At 41.9% G+C, this 18,761-nt stretch overlaps 1 protein-coding gene across 1 annotated transcript in view; it reads left to right on the forward strand.

Annotated features, from left to right (window-relative positions):
- The window catches only part of LOC110491065 (von Willebrand factor A domain-containing protein 5B1-like), a 48,654-nt gene that overhangs the window by 2,811 nt on the left and 27,082 nt on the right, over window positions 1–18,761 (forward strand). Inside the window, exons 2-10 of the mRNA XM_036946982.2 lie at window positions 1,596–1,782; window positions 2,033–2,194; window positions 2,496–2,718; window positions 3,055–3,209; window positions 4,681–4,812; window positions 6,007–6,131; window positions 11,055–11,231; window positions 12,786–12,896; window positions 13,398–13,600. Of these exons, the coding sequence (XP_036802877.2) occupies window positions 1,599–1,782; window positions 2,033–2,194; window positions 2,496–2,718; window positions 3,055–3,209; window positions 4,681–4,812; window positions 6,007–6,131; window positions 11,055–11,231; window positions 12,786–12,896; window positions 13,398–13,600 (1,472 nt within the window). The 5' untranslated portion in view covers window positions 1,596–1,598. The remainder of the gene's footprint in view (window positions 1–1,595; window positions 1,783–2,032; window positions 2,195–2,495; window positions 2,719–3,054; window positions 3,210–4,680; window positions 4,813–6,006; window positions 6,132–11,054; window positions 11,232–12,785; window positions 12,897–13,397; window positions 13,601–18,761) is intronic.

Genomic DNA, 18,761 nt, shown 5'->3' on the forward strand with positions numbered 1-18,761 from the left:
CCAAGCAAGCATCTTCTTATTATTGTTGTCCTTCAGTAGTGGATTATTTGCAGCAATTCGACCATTAAGGCCTGCTTCACACAGTCTCCTCTGAACAGTTGATGTTGAGATGTGTCTCTGCGAAGCATTTATTTGGGCTGCAGTTTCTGAGGCTGGTAACTCTAATGAACTTATCCTCTGCAGCAGAGGTAACTCTGGATCTTCCTTTCCTGTGGCGGTCCTCATGAGAGCCAGTTTCATCATAGCGCTTGACAGTTTTTGTGAATGCACTTGAAGAAACTTTCAAAGTTCTTGAAATGTTGCTGACCTACATGTCTTAAAGTAATGATGCTCTGTTGTTTCTCTTTGCTTGTTTGAGCTGTTCTTGACATAATATAGACTTGGTCTTTTACCAAATAGGGCTATCTTCTGTATTCCACCCCTACCTTGTCACAACACAACTGATTGGCTAAAATGCATTAAGGAAAGGAAAGAAATTCCACAAATGAACTTTTAATTGAAATGTAATTCCTGGTTACTACCTCATGAAGCTGGTTGAGAGAATGCCAAGAGTGTACAAAGCTGTCATCAAGGCAAAGTGTGGCTAGTTTGAAAAATCTCAAATATATATTTATATAACACTTTTTTGGTTACTACATGATTCCATATGCGTTATTTCCTAGTTTATGTCATCACTATTATTCTACAATGTAGAAAACAAATCAAAGAAAAACAAAGAAAATCCCTTGAATGAGTAGGTGTGTCCAAACCTTTGACTGGTAATAAAGGTTGAGCTGCCATGTCACATGACATTTGCATGAAAATATTGGCCATAAGCATTGTCCACTTCTCATAGCCACGTCTCATCTCACACACTCATTCATGCAATATTCTACCAGACCAGTGCAACTTTGATGTTGATCCTCTGTTTGTTGAATGAGTCATGCTTTTTCTATAGTGGGAACTTGAAATGCGTCCTGAATATAACCTTGGACAAATGTGTTGTATTGTTTTTTGCTGCCTTTGCTTTACATGTAGATCAGAGACCTCCACTCATGTCATACTACAGTAAAAAACATGATCTCTCTATCTCTAATGTTTTTGTTTTCATTTTCAATCACTTTTGTAGTCTAAGCATGCATGTACTGAACTGATAGTTTTAATTTCCCTGTGGTTTTACTGTCTGGGCCTGCCTGCAGGGATGTAACGTTTTGGGCTCCTGAGTGGCGCAGCGGTCTAAGTCACCGGATCTCAGTGCTAGAGGCATCACTACAGACACCCTGGTTCGAATCCAGGCTGTATTACACCCGGCTGTGATTGGAAGTCCCATAGGGCGGCGCACAATTGGCCCAGCGTCGTCCGGGTTTGGACGGTGTACGCCGTCATTGTAAATAAGAATTAGTTCTTAACTGACTTGCCTAGTTAAAGAAAGTTTTAAATTATTTCAAAGGCATGAATAAGGCCCGCTCTGTTTTCTTTGATGTTATCGCTGGATAACAATACAAGGGAGAGGATATCAGAGCTTATAATGAAAACTGTTTGTTTGTATAGTTTTTTTAGTTTTTTATTTCTGAGTTATTAAAAATGTGTCTGAACAATTTGTTATTTACCCCCAGTCTATGATTGGTAATGAAAAGAAACTCAAACATAAAAGAAGCATCACCATGCCAGGCCTGATCAACAAGGAGAGACAGAATGCTCTGCCTCTCAGTGTCTCCGAGATCACTTCCTGTGTCAGAGGTTACACTCTAGCCCTGACAGCATCCATGACCTACAACAACTTCGAGGACCATCCTATTGAAGGTGAGGTCCTCATTTGTTAGCATATACAACAAAGTAAGATCATTACTACAAGTGATCATGAACATTCCCTGGGGGTCTTATACAAGTGTGCTTAAAATTATTATTCTGAATTTACTTCCCTTGTCTCCTAGGTAGCCTCTAGAGCTTCCACAATGTTTCTCAATGTAAACATTTACATAGGCACTGTCCAGGGGCTGTATTGACATAATTGCGTTAGTTTGACTTAATTACCTGTCTTCATTTGATGCAGGTATCTTCATTTACCCACTGGAAGAATGCTCTACCGTTGTGGGATTCGAGGCTATGATCTCCAGCCAAATAATAACAGTGCAAATCAAAGACAAGTCCAAGATGGATGACTGTTACTTTGATTGCTGCACTACAGCTAATGGAGCCCTTCAGAGTGGCAGTGGTAAGAATGTGTCTCACGCCATGTCACCTCTAAAGGTTAGGGGAATCGTCACACACTGTCATGAAGTGGTCAGTGGTTCTGTAGCCTGGCCACAGATCTCTTTGTGCCATCTTGCCAACTCCTATGGTCATTTGTGTGACAATGACAATTGGAGATGGTAAGACAGTCCAAACAGGGACCAGTCTAGTGGTTTTGGTTCCAACTACGTATCTAGAATATAATCCAGTGAATAATGATAATATTGCTCTGAAAAATACCAAACATTACCATTTATGTGAGTTGTTCTGCTATGGTATTCCAGGACAGATAGTGCTGGACGAGGACTTGGAGAGGATGGTGTTGGTGGTGAATCTGGGGGTCATCCCACCTCTGGAGACGGTCAACGTGCTGGTCAGCACCTCCTCTGAGCTGCCCACCTTGCCGGATGGGGGAATCCGTGTCACGTCACCCTCCGTGTGCACCCCGAGGGTCCAGAGGACCATCAACGAGGAGCAGGGACTCTCCCCTAACTTCCAGAACAGAACGTAAGAATGCTGTGACAATGTGTTATCATCATAACCACAACTGAATGTCAATGCTGTTTTGTTCAAATAAAAAATGTATAGTGCCATTTTGATCTTTAAAGAAAACTTGATCTTTATTTATTTTTTTCACCCCTTTTTCTGCCCAATTTTGTGGTATCCAATTGGTAGTTACAGTCTTGTAACTCTTGAAGTATCCCTTTGACTGTGAACTTAGAAGTTAAGTTATTCACAACCTCCCGATATTAGACATAAATTATTTTAAATGTTCTAGACAGAGAAAGAGCTGACTCGTGGACAAGACATTATATGATTTTGTATTGTGGTATTTTTGCACAGGAGGGACAGGCATAATTGTGCCCTGGGTCCACATGACCAGACACCCATAAATCCCCAGCTGTGCATGGCCCTGCTACTGGAGGAAGAGGCCATCAACTCCATCGACTATGAGTTTAGCTTCCAGCTGGAGATCAGAGCCCCCTATCTCCTTGCAGGTCAGAGACACAACACACAACCATCTACACATCGCAGTTCATTTGTATAATAATAAATGCAATTTATGTTCCTGACCAACAGTGACTTGCATACCGATATAGACATCCTTCCACTATGAGTAAAAAGCTACCTCCACACACAAACAGGATTTATTTGAGTATTTTTGTGATACACCACATGACCAAAAGTATGTGGACACCTGCTTGTCGAACATCTCATTCCAAAATCACGGGCATTAATATGGAGTTGGTCCCCCCATTGCTGCTATAACAGCCTCCACTCTTCTTGGAAAGCATTGGAACATTGCTGCGGGGACTTCCATTCAGCCATAAGAGCATTAGTGTGGTCAGGCACTGATGTTGGGCGATTAGACCTGGCTCGCAGTCAGCATTCCAATTCATCCCAAAGGGGTTTGATGGGGTTTCGGTCAGGGCTCTGTGCAGGCCAGTCAAGATCTTCCACACTGATCTTGACAAACCATTTCTGTATGGACCTCGCTTTGTGCACGGGGCCATTGTCATGCTGAAACAGGAAAGAGCCTTCCCCAAACTGTTGCCACAAAATTGGAAGCACAGAATCATCTAGAATGTCATTGTATGCTGTATCGTTAAGGTTTCCCTTCACTGGAACTAAGGGGCCTAGCCCGAACTATGAAAAATAGCCCCAGAGCATTATTCCTCCTCCACCAAACTTTACAGTTGGCACTATGCATTCTGGCAGGTAGCGTTCTCCTGGCATCCGCCAATCCCAGATTCGTCTGTCGGACTACCAGATGGGGAAGTGTGATTCACCACTCCAGAGAATGCGTTTCCACAGCGCCAGAGTCCAATGGTGGCAGCTTTACACCACTCCAGCTGACACTTGGCATTGCGCATGGTGATCTTAGGCTTGTGTGCGGCTGCTTGGCCATGGAAACCCATTTCATGAAGCTCCCGATGAACAGTTCTTGTGCTGACGTTGCTTCCAGAGGCAGTTTGGAACTCGGGAAGTGAGTGTTGCAAACAAGGACAGACGATTTCTACACGCTTCAGCACCCAGCAGTTCCGTTATGTGAGCTTGTTTGGCCTATCACTTTGTGACTGAGCCGTTGTTGCTCCTAGAGGTTTCCACTTCACAATAACAGCACTTACAGTTGACTGGGGCAGCTCTAGCTGGGCAGAAATATGAGAGAACTGACTTGTTGGAAATGTGGCATCCTATGACGGTGCCACGTTGAAAGTAACGGAGCTCTTCAGTAAGGCCATTCTACTGCCAATGTTTGTTTATGGAGATTGCATGGCTGTGTGCTCGATTTTATACACCTGTCAGCAACGGGTGTGGCTGAAATAGCCAAATCCACTAGTTTGAAGGGTGTCCACATACTTTTGTATATAGCTTATGTCTTTGTCAAGTGAAATCCCAGTGGATGCCACTGTTTATACTACACTGTAGATTCTACACTGTAGATGCTTTAGAGGTGTTTTTGTGCAGGTGTGGAGAGCCCCTCTCATGCGATCCGGGCCGACGCAGACCCCCTGGCCCGCTCAGCCACCAGCGTTGTCATCACCCTGGCTGACAAATACACCTACGACTGCCCTGTGGAGATCCTCATCTACCCCAGCGGTGGGTACTGCACTTTAGGAGACACACCATCCACCACCCACCACTCAGTCTGGTAGACACAACAATTACTCACTCCTCTTCAAAATACAGTATCACATACCCAGAATAGACCAGTGTTTACCTATCCTCGGTGTTAAATCATTGACTATCTGCAGCAAACCATTCATTTAGATAATGCCCTGTTATTTATATGAGGACAGTTAATCAGATCACATGGGGGGAATCATCAGCCTCTCTCTCTCTCTGCATATCTGTTCACCCTCAGCCCCTCCCCTCCATCGACCCTCCACCTTGTGCAAATGTATGAGCTATCCTCGGGCTTACCCATCCACCCACTCTCTCTCTCTCTCTGCATATCTGTTCACCCTCAGCCCCTCCACTCCATCCACCCTCCACCTTGTGCAAATGTATGAGCTGTCCTCGGGCTTACCCAGCCACCCACTCTCTCTCTTGCTCACTCTCACTCTCTGTCTCCCTTCCTTTCTCTCTCGCTCTCTCTATCTCTCCCCCCTCTTGCTCTCTTTCCCTGTCTATCTATCCTCTTCTGGTTGTCTTGACCTCTGCATGGACCAGTTGTCTCCCAGAGGCAATAATAAATCCCCAGATTTCTTATTCAACAGGCGCTAAGAGATGGCTTTGTCTACAAACAGACCTGGGGCCAGTTGCTCGCTGTGCAATTCAATTCAGCCCGATGTGGTGCTGGGATTTCAATCTCATCAAGGAAATTGCTGAGCTCAACCAAATGGATGGTACAGCGGTCTAACTGACTTGCCTAGTTAAATAAAGGTGAAACAAAAATCGAGCGATGAATGGAGTGCTTGCTGGTTTTTCGTCAGTATTGGTATAGCTAAATTAACTTGAATGATTTTGAAAAATTATTGTATGTTTTCAAAGAAAACGCCATTGATTTGGTAAACGGTCAATAAAAACAGCTCGCCGTAAAGTTCACTGCAGAGAGATGTTTTGAGAGATGCCTGTGGAGAGCAGAATTTGAGCAGGAAATAACAGTAATGACACTATCATTTTGACTCCGACATCATTAAAACTTGGAAATCTAAATCCAAGACGGACTTCTGTGACAGAAAAAATACGTACTATATCTAGCCACTATCTAGCTCATACTGAAACATGCTTCTTGTCTAGGTGATACCGTATCACATTAGTCTAATGGCCACAATCTCCTCTTTTGTCTAGATCCTCATCTGCCACATGTGCTGATTGAGGAGGGAGACATGACTCTGGAGGAGTACGATGATCACCTCGCGGGGAAGAGTGACTTCATCAAGGCCACCAAGAAGGACTCCAGCAATGAAAAGAAAGTGAGTGCTGCATCAGATCTGACATGCATCTTACACAGCAGCCTTAATGAGAGACAGAAACAGCTGTCAGAAAATGACTTTTAGATTAAACAGGCTTTGTAAAATGGCAAGATGCTGCTTATAATTAAAGAAGAAAAGTGTGTAGCATAATAAATATTCAAATATACTCATCAGACAATAAGACCTTCTGCAAATATTTGTATGTGTATTGATTTGGACCCCAGCAGCTACACTTCCTGGGGTCCAAACACATTAAGGCACATTGTCCCAAATACAATGCTTTTCGTTTTTGAAATATTTAGGACTAATGTATTCCTTGCCACCAGTTCTGAAACTAACTGCAGCTCATTGCTGCAGTCATTTCAGTTGCTGTAGTAGCTGAAGTGTATAGTGTTGAGTCATCTGCATACATTGACACATTGACTTTACTCAAAGCCAGTGGCATGTCATTAGTAAAGATTGAAAGAATAAGGGGCCTAGACAGATGCCCTGGGAAATTCCTGATTCAACCTGGATTATGTTGGATTTGCTTCCATTAAAGAACACCCTCTGTGCTCTGTTAGACAGGTAACTCTTTATCCACAATATAGCATGGTGTAACACATATGTTTTTCCAACACCTTCAGTGCTTGATTGTCTCCACCAATTCTGTCCCCAAATAATTAGATTTTCTGATTTTAAGCATTCAATTTAAAAAATATATATCTTTTTTGACTGTTGCTGGGTGTTATCATCCACCATCAGCACCGGCCTGTACCCTAGCTGCCCTAAGCTCTTTCCTGGCCCCTTACACTAAGTCTGAATTTGTCCTGCTAGGTGACCTAAACTGGGACATGCATAAACCACCTGACCAGGTCCTAAAGCAATGGGACTCCCTAAATCTTTCTCAGATTATTACCAATCCCAAAAGATATGACTCCAAACACCCAGAAAAGGCTACACTCCTTGATGTTATCCTCACAAATAATCCTGATAGGTATCAGTCGTGTGTTTTTTGTAATGACCTAAGTGATCACTGTTTTACAGCCTGTGTTCGTAATGGCTGCTCAGCAAAACGACCTGTCCTTATTTGTCATAGACGCCTGCTAAAAACCTTTAATGAGCAAGCCTTCCTTCATGACCTGGCCTCTGTAAATTTCTATAGAATCAGCTTAATCCCTTCTGTCGAAGACACTTGGAACTTATTTTTTAATATTTTCTGTGGTATTGTTAACGCCCCCATAAAGAAAATGTGTTATTAAAAACAGGTTCAGCCCCTGGATCGACCGTGATCTGGCAATGGTCTTCCTCCACCTCAAGAATTCCATTTGGTGAAAGGCTTGGCACACGCATAATCAGGCTGACTGGCTCTCATTCAGGAAAATGAGAAATAAGTGGACTCAGGCTATCCGGAAGGCCAAAGTTAGTTATTGAAGGAGCAGTTCTCGCTCTGTGGGTCTAAGAACATCTGGAAAATGGTTAAAGACCTGGAGAATAAACCCTCCTCCTCACAGCTGCCCATGTCCCTTAATGTTGATGTGGTTTTTACTGACAAGGATGGCTGTGCTCTTTTATCACCATTAAGTTATGAATCCTATTTGACTCAGCCATGCCTCCTTGCCCGTCCAACATTTCCTCATCTCCCACCCCTTCTAATGCGATTAGCCCTGATGCTCCTCCCTCTTTTTCCGCCTGCCCCGCTACAAAGTTGCTCCCTGCAGGTGGTCACTGAGTCTGAGGTGCTAAAAGAGCTTCTTAAACTTGACCCCCAAAAAACATCTGGGTCAGATGGTTAAGACCCTCTCTTCTTTAAGGTAGCAGCCCCTATCATCGCCAAGCCTATCTCTGACCTTTTTAACCTGTGTGACAATAATACTAGTATGAACTCGGACCCAGGCGCAGAGAAACACAGCAGGCAGAGGTAAGGGTAAATCCAGAACATTTACTAAGGTCTTCACAGAACGAAACAAAGCAATAGCACACTAATCAAAACATGAGACCTAAGCAAAGATCCCTGCCCACAGAGGAACCTAAATAGCCAGGCAACATGTGAACTGAGAATCAATCAACCACAGGTGAATCAAACACAGGGCAATCAACCACAGGTGAAACCAATAATAACAATCAGGGGAACCTGGACACAAGAAACAAAGTAAGGTGCCCTCCAGCGGTAACCTAAGGGAGCACACTCAAAAATGAAACAGAACTTTGACAACCTGTCTCTCCTCTCTGGGGAGGTTCCCATTGCTTGGAAGGCAGCCACATGAGTCCTTTATTTAAAGTGGGAGATAAAGCTGATCCTAACTGTTATAGGCCAATTTCTATTTTGCCCTGTTTATCAAAAGTGTTGGAAAAACTTTTCAATAATCAACTGACTGACTTTCTTGATGTCTATAGTATTCTCTCTGGTTTGCAATCTTTTTTCCGCTCAGGTTATGGATGTGTCACTGCAACCTTAATGGTGCCAAATGATTTCACCTTTGCCCTTGATTCTAAGCAATGTTGTGCTGCTATTTTAATTGACTTGGCCAAAGCTTTTGATACAGTAGACAATTCGGTTCTTGTGGGCCTGCTAAGGAGTTTGCTAACTATCTCTCTCAAAGAGTGCAGTGCATAAAGTCAGAACATCTGCTGTCTCAGCCACTGCCTGTCACCAAAGGAGTTCCCCAAGGCTCGATCCTAGGCCCCACGCTCTTCTCAATTTACATCTACAACATAGCTCAGGCAATAGGAAGCACTCTCATCCATTTATATGCAGAAGATACAGTCATACTCAGCTGGCACCTCCGCTGATTTTGGAGGTGCTCTAAAACAAAGTTTTCTCTACAACAAACGCTCTACAACAAAGTTTTCTTCGTGTTCATCAAGCTTTCGCTGGCCTTAACCTGCCCCTCTCCCCACCGGTGTGATTACTACCTCTGAGGGTTTAGAGCTTGAGGTAGTCACCTCATACAAGTACTCGGGAGTATGGCTAGACAGTACACTGTCTTTCTCTCAGCACATATCAAATCTGCAGGCTAATGTTCAATCTCTATCATATTTGCTCCTCTTTCACCCCAGCTGCCAAACTAACCCTGATTCAGATGACCATCCTACCCATGCTAGATTACAGAGATTTAATTTTTAGATCGGCAGGTAAGGGTGCTCTCGAGCTGCTAGATATTCTCTACCATTCGGCCATCAGATTTGCCACCTTATAGGACATCACTGCACTCTATACTCTGTAAACTGGTCATCTCTGTATACTTGTTCTGGTGGAGGCTTATTTATAAAACCCTCTTAGGCCTCACTCCCCCCTATCTGAGATACCTATTGCAGCCCTCATCCTCCAAATACAACACCCGTTCTGCCAGTCACATTCTGTTAAAGGTCCCCAAAGCACACACATCTCTGGGTCGCTCCTCTTTTCAGCTCTCTGCAGCTAGCGACTGGAACGAGCTGCAAAAAACTCTCAATCTCTTGATTCAAAGACTAAATCATGGACACTTACTGAAAGTTGTGGTTGCTTCGCCTGATGTTTTGTTGTTTCTACCTATTTGCCCTTTGTGCTGTTGTCTGTGCCCAATAATGTTTGTACCATGTTTTGTGCTGCTACCATATTGTACTGCTGCCATGTTGTGTTGCTATTATGCTGTGTTGTCATGTGTTGCTGCCATGCTATGTGGTTGTCTTAGGTCTCTCTTTATGTAGTGTTGTGGTATCTCTCTTGTCGTGATGTGTGTTTTGTCCTATATTTTTATTTTTAATCCCAGCCCCCGTCCCTGCAGGAGGCATTTTGCCTTTTGGTAGGCCATTGTAAAAAATAATTTACACTCCAGGACCTTGAGATGCTTCTTACGGAGCCAGTCCTTAGTTGCCCTGGCTGTGTGTTTTGGGTCGTTGTCATGCTGGAATCAGTTCTTTAAAAATACATTTTCAGAAGTTCCGAGCTAGCCTTCCTAATGTCGTTTGACCCCACATGGACTATGACAGCGTCAGCTCCCAGAATTTGTCGTAGAACGGTCGGAAGCAGCCCTGTAATGTCCTGTACTCGTGCTCCAGAATAGCACAGGGTTTTTGCCCCCATACCTTTTGCAAGTTTTGCATGATTCAGGTATTTTACATCATTCCTGTGTCCATTATTATTACATAAAAGTGTTTGATTTATTTCCACCTCTCTGAAATTATTGTTAAACCACATATGACACACATTGGAGCTACGGTATGTTATTTAAATGGTGAGTTTATACTTTTTCTTGAGGTGAAATCATGTGTCAGTACAGATTGTACCTTATTCTCCACATGTCAGAATGGCACAACAGTGGTAGACACACATACATCCTCAGTGACCAGTAGACCTAAACGGGAGGGAGAGAGAAAACACTTACGCCCTAAAATGGTGTGTGTGTGATTAAAAAGGCGTTACTATGGAAACAATGAATGGTCCTCAGCCTTCTGCTTGGATCTACCTGAAAGAACACATGCACCAGTTGATCGAGTGCCCTTTCTTTCTCAAATAATGTGTCTCTTAAAGAAAAGAAAATCCTTGAATTATGAAATATTTTTATTTAAAGAAGCATAGCTGTAATTCAGTTTATTAAAAACATTCCGCGTGGATAATATTTAACTGTTAGATCTATGTATTTCATGCACCTTTTTGCATTAAGGAAACAGCTGTGTTGTAGTTTAGCTTAAGGGAACATTGTTTTGTTAAGAGCTAGCTCTTTTTAATGCTGATCTTATCAGATGTGATTTGTAAGATAACTAACTATATTTAAAAACAAATGCATGTACAAAGTTATTCCAATATGTGGATATGGCTCTCATTCAAAGCTTGCATGATGTCATTTTGATCTCATTTTCTTTCGTTCACCCTTCTCTTACTGTATCCTGTTGACCATGTGTAGACTAGATCTCAAGCACTTCACTCACCATGTTATCCTCTGGTCACATGGCCATATGTAGGTGGATATCATTCGTAAGCGTCTCCACAAGGACATCCTTCACAACCCTGTGGTCATGCTCAACTTCTGCCCAGACCTCAAGTCCATGACCTCTGACCTGAGGAAGGTGCATGGAGAGTACATCTTCCTCATTGACCGCAGTGGGAGCATGAGCGGGGTCAACATCAGCCGTGTCAAGGTACTGTATGAGACTTCATAATAACCCATACATAACACATTCATAGGAAATGCATATAGTAAGCATAATTAACTACATTCTAAACTTGTTAATTCAGGGCAAAGAAAAATAAATTAATGAGAAAGGAATGATGTAGTATACTAATTAGGTGTCTTAAGTGCGGTTATACACAAATAGGTGTGCTATTAATGACTCAATGACTCACTGCTCATAGAAAGTAGTCTTTACAAAGATGGAGTGAAGCTGCCACACCTTTAAATGGAATGGTCAATGGAAACTCAGCCCAGCTCAGACTTTATTTCCAGTGCATCTGACCTGAATTACCTGAATGGGCCAGGCTGAGTGATGTTTGACTAACCTCTCTCAGTCTGTGATGCACTTCGGGCCAGGAGGGATGGGCCTCCTCTTCCTTTGACACTCTCTGATACCCCAAAGTCTGGCTTAAAGGCTGGTCAAATCGATGCAACCATTCCTCCTCTGTTTCTTTGAACAGCCAGAAACTCCCCTAAAATGCCAGGCCCCAATTTGATATCACCTTTGACTGAATATAAAGAGAATGAGAAATTTAAACATCTATTTGATACCACCTCTTAAAATACGGAGGGAAAAAGAGGAGGAGATTATGTGGTTGATCTCTAGTTTTCCGGAACAGAACCATTATTGTCAAATCTTGAGAACCAGTAAATCATTTTATTTTTAGCTCCAAAAATATGACTCATGTCTAGTATATAATTATGTAATTTGGTGAAGTTATAATGCTAGTGATAGGCTAAACACATTCCAATTCACATCATGTCATGATATTTCAGTTCTTCAAGCCAAGCCCCCTCCATTTCTACCCCTCTCTCTCGCTCTCTCCCCACCCGTGAAATTTCAGTCTCATTTCGTGCCTGCACCATTCAAACATGTAAACAACTATCTTACCCGATCCACAGCAAGCTGCTCTATCTGCAGTAATTGGGGAAGTAAATTAATGAGCTAAATGTAAAAACAAAGTTGATTTCAGAGGTTACTGCACAATACTAATACTGCACAATTTAAACACTTGCACCCAAATCCGCCCTTCCCTGATACATAAATGTAATGAATTTACTACAAACTTCCTGTATTATACATATGCTAAAATGTCTATTCTACTAAGCCATTTACTTTCTGTTCATATTCTTATCTTTTCTTATTTCTTATTGTTGTTTCATTATCAAGAAGGAACCTGTAAGTAAGCATTTTGTTGGACAGTGTATACCATGTGTATCCTGTACATACGACTAATAACACTTTAAACTTTAAACCGTTTGTAATAACTAGCCTGATGCCAGAGAAGACCGTGTTAGAGGAGCTGTAATCTGGTCGTACTGCTGCAGCCAAAAATGTTTTAACAATTTTCCTCATATAGGTAAAGAACACTTGCAGCAGGTGAACAAGGTTGATTGTTAGACAATGACTTAAAAATTGACTGCCTGGTCTGCCTGTCTTGTTTCTTTTCTTTTTGCTCTCTTCCTCACTCTTTCCCACTTTTCTCATTCTGCTCTTCTACCATGTCTGTTCTGTTTCCAGGATGCCATGGTGGTGATTCTGAAGAGCCTTGTGCCTGCCAGCCTCTTCAACATCATTGGCTTCGGCTCCACATTCAAAACACTGTTTACTACCAGTCAGAGCTATGATGAGGTATGAGGCTGACAGGACATGTAGTGTTTCTGCTTTCAGGTCAATATTAATTAACTGCATGTCATTGATAAAATCTCTATTAATTAGTAAGTCCTTAATCTCGTGGGCCAGATTTGACAACTACAGGTAATCAAAGTGTGAGTCAGAGACACATTTGTCTATTGAGAGATCACTTTATTGGTCAATTGCACACAATATCCAACCGAAATTTGACTTCCACTTTTAACCCAACCCATAGGAGAGGTGCAGGGGCTGCCACACTGGGCACCCGAAGTGCTGTTGTTTTGGGGTGTTAAGTGTCTTGCTCAAGGGCACAACTGCAGGCAATAGCGTCTAGAATTTGATACAAGCAACCCTCTGGTTGCCAGCTCACTTGCCACCAGATTTTTCCAGTCAGACCTGGGATTTGAACTGGCAACCCTCCGGTTGCAGGCTAGCCTTTCTAACTGCTAGACTATTAAATACTACTATGCTTTTTCTCTTGCTTTCTAAATTTTTCAGGAAACAGTAACCATGGCTTGTGAGTACATCAAGAAGATCCGAGCTGACATGGGCGGCACCAACATCCTGGCACCGCTCAAATGGATCCTGAGGCAACCAATGCACGCAGGTCATCCTCGCATGCTCTTCCTGCTCACGGACGGGGCTGTCAACAACACAGGGAAGGTCATCGAGCTGGTCCGCAGCCATGCCCGCTACACCAGGTAAACAGACAATCCACATATACCTGTCCTTCACTTCCTCTTCTTACAGGCACTGGGGGAATCAATCAGTATGCAAACCCATTTTACACCATGGTGTAAAGTGGTTTATGGGTATTGTTAAATTGCTGTTCGTTTTGCCCTAGCTGGAGGCTTCTAATCTAAACCCGTTACAAAGTGCCCCATTTGATACCACGTGTGAATCAGACGGCCTCGGGCACCACTTTAAGAGTTGTAATGGAATTGGACACAAGAACAATAGCAGCACAACACTAACTAGCACAGTAGTCATATTAAATCTGATTGAGCTTGCTAATGCATTATGCACAAAGCAAATAAACAACATACCATTCAGACATGTAATCAAGTTTAGGGGATTGGAGGGGGCGTTATTGCAAAACCTTCCCAGCTAGCACATTTGGTTCCTTGGAAGTTCACATTGGTTGTGGGAACGAAGCCGTTTCCTGACTGGTATCTTTCTTTAAATGATCTGAGAACAGAAGTGAAAATTTCACCTTTTCTGGGGATGTAAACTTTTAGAGAGGTTCTGAGAATGTTCTGGGAGGTTTTATTCATGAGAAATTATAGGTTTTTATTTTTAATTTTTAAATAACTTCCACTGAATATTTCATTAAGACAGCTAGCTTATTGTGGCTTAGCACAGATAGGACACATGGACATTTATTTCCTTAGGCAGTAATCATGCAAACATAATTCTTTTTTTATTGTGACAAGGCATCAGTAAGATTTGAGTCTATAATCTTCTGTTCTCTATCCATGGAATTAGTCCACTGCGCCACCAGGATGGAGCTAGCATGCGCTGTCTTTTTTTTTTTTTTTTTACACATGCAAAACTGTTAATTTTCTTCTATTCAAACAGGCCTCATTTCAAACGAATCAAGCACTCATTAAGATCAGGTGTGGCCAATAAGTGGGCTTGGCCAACACACCTGAACACACTTAACAAGGAAGAGGATAGAGAGTTTTGTTGATGCTGACAACGGAATGTATATCTTTTTAAATAACATTCTTAGAACGTTCTCTCAAAGTGTTCATGGATAGTTTTCTTAACATTCTCGGAACAACTGACCCTTCGCTAAGCCCCTCAAGAATTTGTCCAATGGATAAACTGTCGTCGAGTCCTACACCTCAGACAAGCTCAAGTTTAAAACATATGAAATTGAGTTTTCTTTAAAAAAATACATTGTTTAAATGGTTAAATAATTTAACAGTGCACCAGGGGTACTTGCTACTGATTCCTGAAATGCAGAGCCTGATGGAGTATTTTTCGAATCTGAAAATATACTTTTGTTACATTGTTTGCTAGCTCAGCTGGTTAGCCAGCTCTCAGTCTCATTGGCCACCAAATGTTGCTAATGCTAGCAAGCCACTTAATATAACTTGCTTTTTGAAATGTATATTAGCTAGCTAAGTTAGCCATGTTATTAATACAACTGCCATCTGCTGTCGACATCAAGATTTGAAAGCAGTAACTAGTTAGCTCCAAAAGTGGTTAGTAGCATTTCCTGCATGCTGACAGTGAATTGCTAATAACCCATACACAACCTTCCGACTATACAGTGCCTTCGGGAAGTATTCAAACCCCTTGACTTGTTCCACATTTTGTTACGTTACAGCCTTATTCTAAAATGTATTATATAAAATAAATAAAAATCCTCAGCAATCTACACAACACTCCATAATGACAGAGCAAAAACAGGTTTTTAGATTTTTGGGGGGATTGTATTACAAAAAAAGAATATATATATATATATATATATATATATATATATATATATATATACCTTATTTACATAAATATTCAGAACCTTTGCTATGAGACTCAAAATTGAGCTCAGGTGCATCCTGTTTCCATTGATTATCCTTGAGATGTGTCTAAAACTTGTTTGAACATTATTTCAATTAATTGTACATTATTTGGGAAGGCACACACCTGTCTATATAATGTCCCATAGTTTACAGTGCATGTCCAAGCAAAAACCATACCGTTAGGTCAAAGGAATTGTCCGTAGAGCTCAGAGACAGGATTGTGTCGAGGCACAGATCTGGGGAAGGGTACCAAAACATTTCTGCAGCATTGAAGGTCCCATAGAACACAGTGGCTTCCTTCAATCTTAAATGGAAGAAGTTTGGAACCACCAAGACTCTTCCTGGAGCTGTCTGCCCAGCCAAACTGAGCAATCACCCCGAAGGGCCTTGGTCAGAGAGGTGACCAAGAACCCAATGGTCATTCTGACATAGCTCATAGCTTCCTCTGTGGAGATGGGAGAACCCTCCAGAAGGACAACCATCTCTGCAGCACTCCACCAATCAGGCCTTAATGGTAGAGTGGCCAGACAGAAGCCACTCCTCAGTAAAAGCCAAATGACAGCCCGCTTGGTGTTTGCCAAAAGGCACCATGTGAGAAACAAGATTCTCTGGTCTGATGAAACCAAGATTGAACTCTTTGGCCTGAATGCCAAGCGTCACACCTGGAGGAGACCTGGCACCATCCCCCCGGTAAAGCATGGTGGTGGCAGCATCATGCTGTGGGGATGTGTTTCAGCGGCAGGGATTGGGAGACTAGTTAGGATCAAGGGAAAGATGAACGGAGCAAAGTGCAGAAACATCCTTGATGAAAACCTGCTCCAGAGCTTTCCGAAGGCACTATATGTGGTAAAGTGAAAATCTGAGGCCCACAAACAACCCTAACCTGATAATATAGAAAATGCATTCTAGGCTAGTCAGAGATGATGGAATAATTTGACAGGGGGTGCAGGATTATTTTTTGTTGTTGCCTGATTTGAGTTATTTCTGCTTATAATTTCCGACATTTTGGTAGGATGTTTGTTAGTCAACTTGTCTATAATTACAGTATATACATACAGCTTCTCTTCTGTCAGTAGGCCTGTATGTTGCCCTAGAAGACTGAATAAACCCTTACTTATCAGAATGTCATAAATCTATAGAATTAATTATTCAATCTAGTTGACTTCGGTAAAGTTTTCCATGTGATTTCTGCTTCTTTCTCTGTGCAAAGAAGTTTAGAGACCGGGGAGAAAAAAAAAAAAAAAGTTCTGTGCAAAATTTCCAAATCACATCTGTTTGACCTGTTGTAAGAAATAGAAAGCTATGAAAACGACCAAACAGCTATGAAAATTACCATATTTTATGTGGTTGAAATAGGCTACTATCAGCTTTTAAAGATAGCAACACTACAGATGGAACTGCATTCACATTCTCTCAAGATGCTGAAAGGAATAAATCATATTTCTCCACTCCTGTTCCCCAGTCAACATTTTGCCTACATTTGGTGTATCATTTTATTGCAAGAAATGCTTAATTCTGCATTAATATAAAGGTCATGTAAGATGTTATAGACCTGCAGTGTCCAGAGTTCAGTTTCCAATTAAGCCATCTAAACAGTAGGCTACAGTTTCCTTGAGGTGCCATACGCCTATTTGAAGTCAGTCTTGCGACTATCCAATTGGTATAGTATCCATAGTTTCCAAACATTACTTTTCTGGCCCTCCCTTTTCTTTATTTTCAACTTCGCATTTCGCAGCTTTTCGCTTATTGACTTGCGGAAATCACTCCTCCATTTCCTGGTTGCTAAAATTCTAATAGTCCCCTAATTTCAGTTTACGTGACAAAACAAGCAAGTATAGTGTAGAGAATCATTGTACCATCTAAACCATTGTGAAATATATTTTACATAACGAAAAATATTGTATTTTCAGCTGTTTGAAGCTGGTGTACAAAACCGAAAATAAAAGATGCAAAAACGAAACGTAAGAACGGGAAGCATAGAAATAGTGCACATAAAACAGATCTACTGCTTCTTCGACTTGCTTTCAATTAGAATGACCGATCTATAACACAAATGTTTATGTGAATTTGGTAAGGTCACTCACAAAGTTACATATATTGCAGCTTTAAATTCCAACATTGTTCTTTTCACCTCCATGGACAGACATTAACATTTACTGACCATCCCAAAAGCATTTGTCGATTAGCGTGTAGGCTGTTTGGCATTCATACAGTTTGGCCTATAAAGTTTAGGCTTATGCGCAAATGCCAGAGCATAAAATGATGAAATAAAAATGCCAATGTAGCCTATAGATATAAATTGCACAAGAATGATAGGCTACATTTATGGATTTAAGGTATTGTTTTCTCTTTATTCAACACGCCCGCCACCACCCGCCCTTAATCCACACAATATTTCATGGCCCTAAACCCGCCCCGCGCGGACTGCTGGTTATGAATCAACCCGCGCAACATTATTGGGTATGGTAAAGTCAAAGCAAATCACAGTGTCAACAAAGTCATATGGTAATATACTAATATTTTCAAACACTGCAACATCTGAACATGGGGAGATGCTCTGAACATGCCCCTGAAGAATCAAAACACCAGCTGTTGATAGACCAAGACCGCCAATAACACAATACTGTCTGCAGGGAATTGGTTATTGTTTCACTTTGGTTGTTGCATCTCCAATCCCAGTCCGCAGTCATCCTTTCTTGAACTACAACTGATGTAATTAACTTTAAATATTCCCCTTTTTAAAGGATGAATAACCCCTAGATGATTGGATTAGATACACAGTGGTCTGGCCAATCCGGCCGCCCGTCCAGAATCATTATTGCTCCACACTCACAAATCAGCACATCCCCGGTCAGTGGACAGCGAAAATACTAATGAACCTCTGCTACCAGGTTTGCATCACAAATGGCACCCTATTTCCTACATAGTGTCAAAAGTAGTGCACTATGGGCCCTGGTCAAAAGTAGTGCACTGTATAGGGAATAGGGTGCCATTTGGGACACAGACCACGTCAGACATGTAGTTATGCTAAAGGTTGCGCCTCCTTTTTAATCCCCGCTGTTTGCCCTCAACAACTATGCAGAGTGGCCATCACTGGTGCATCGGCTGATGCTGAGATGGAGATTGACATCTCTAATTTGTACTCAGTGTGACGTGTGAAATGAAATTGACAAACCTAATGGGGAAAACTGATAAGGAGACATGGCATTTGGCTGCATGATGATGAAAATTGACCATCAAATTGACCATCAACAGAGTCCGATCAACAGAGTCCGTCTCACTCTCAGTCCTCATCAGGCTAGTGATGGGTAGTTCTGCTCTTTTTACTGACTCT

Source organism: Oncorhynchus mykiss, chromosome 16 (genome assembly GCF_057628025.1).
Source record: "Oncorhynchus mykiss isolate SJ-2025 chromosome 16, ASM5762802v1, whole genome shotgun sequence".
NCBI classification, from domain to species: domain Eukaryota; kingdom Metazoa; phylum Chordata; class Actinopteri; order Salmoniformes; family Salmonidae; genus Oncorhynchus; species Oncorhynchus mykiss.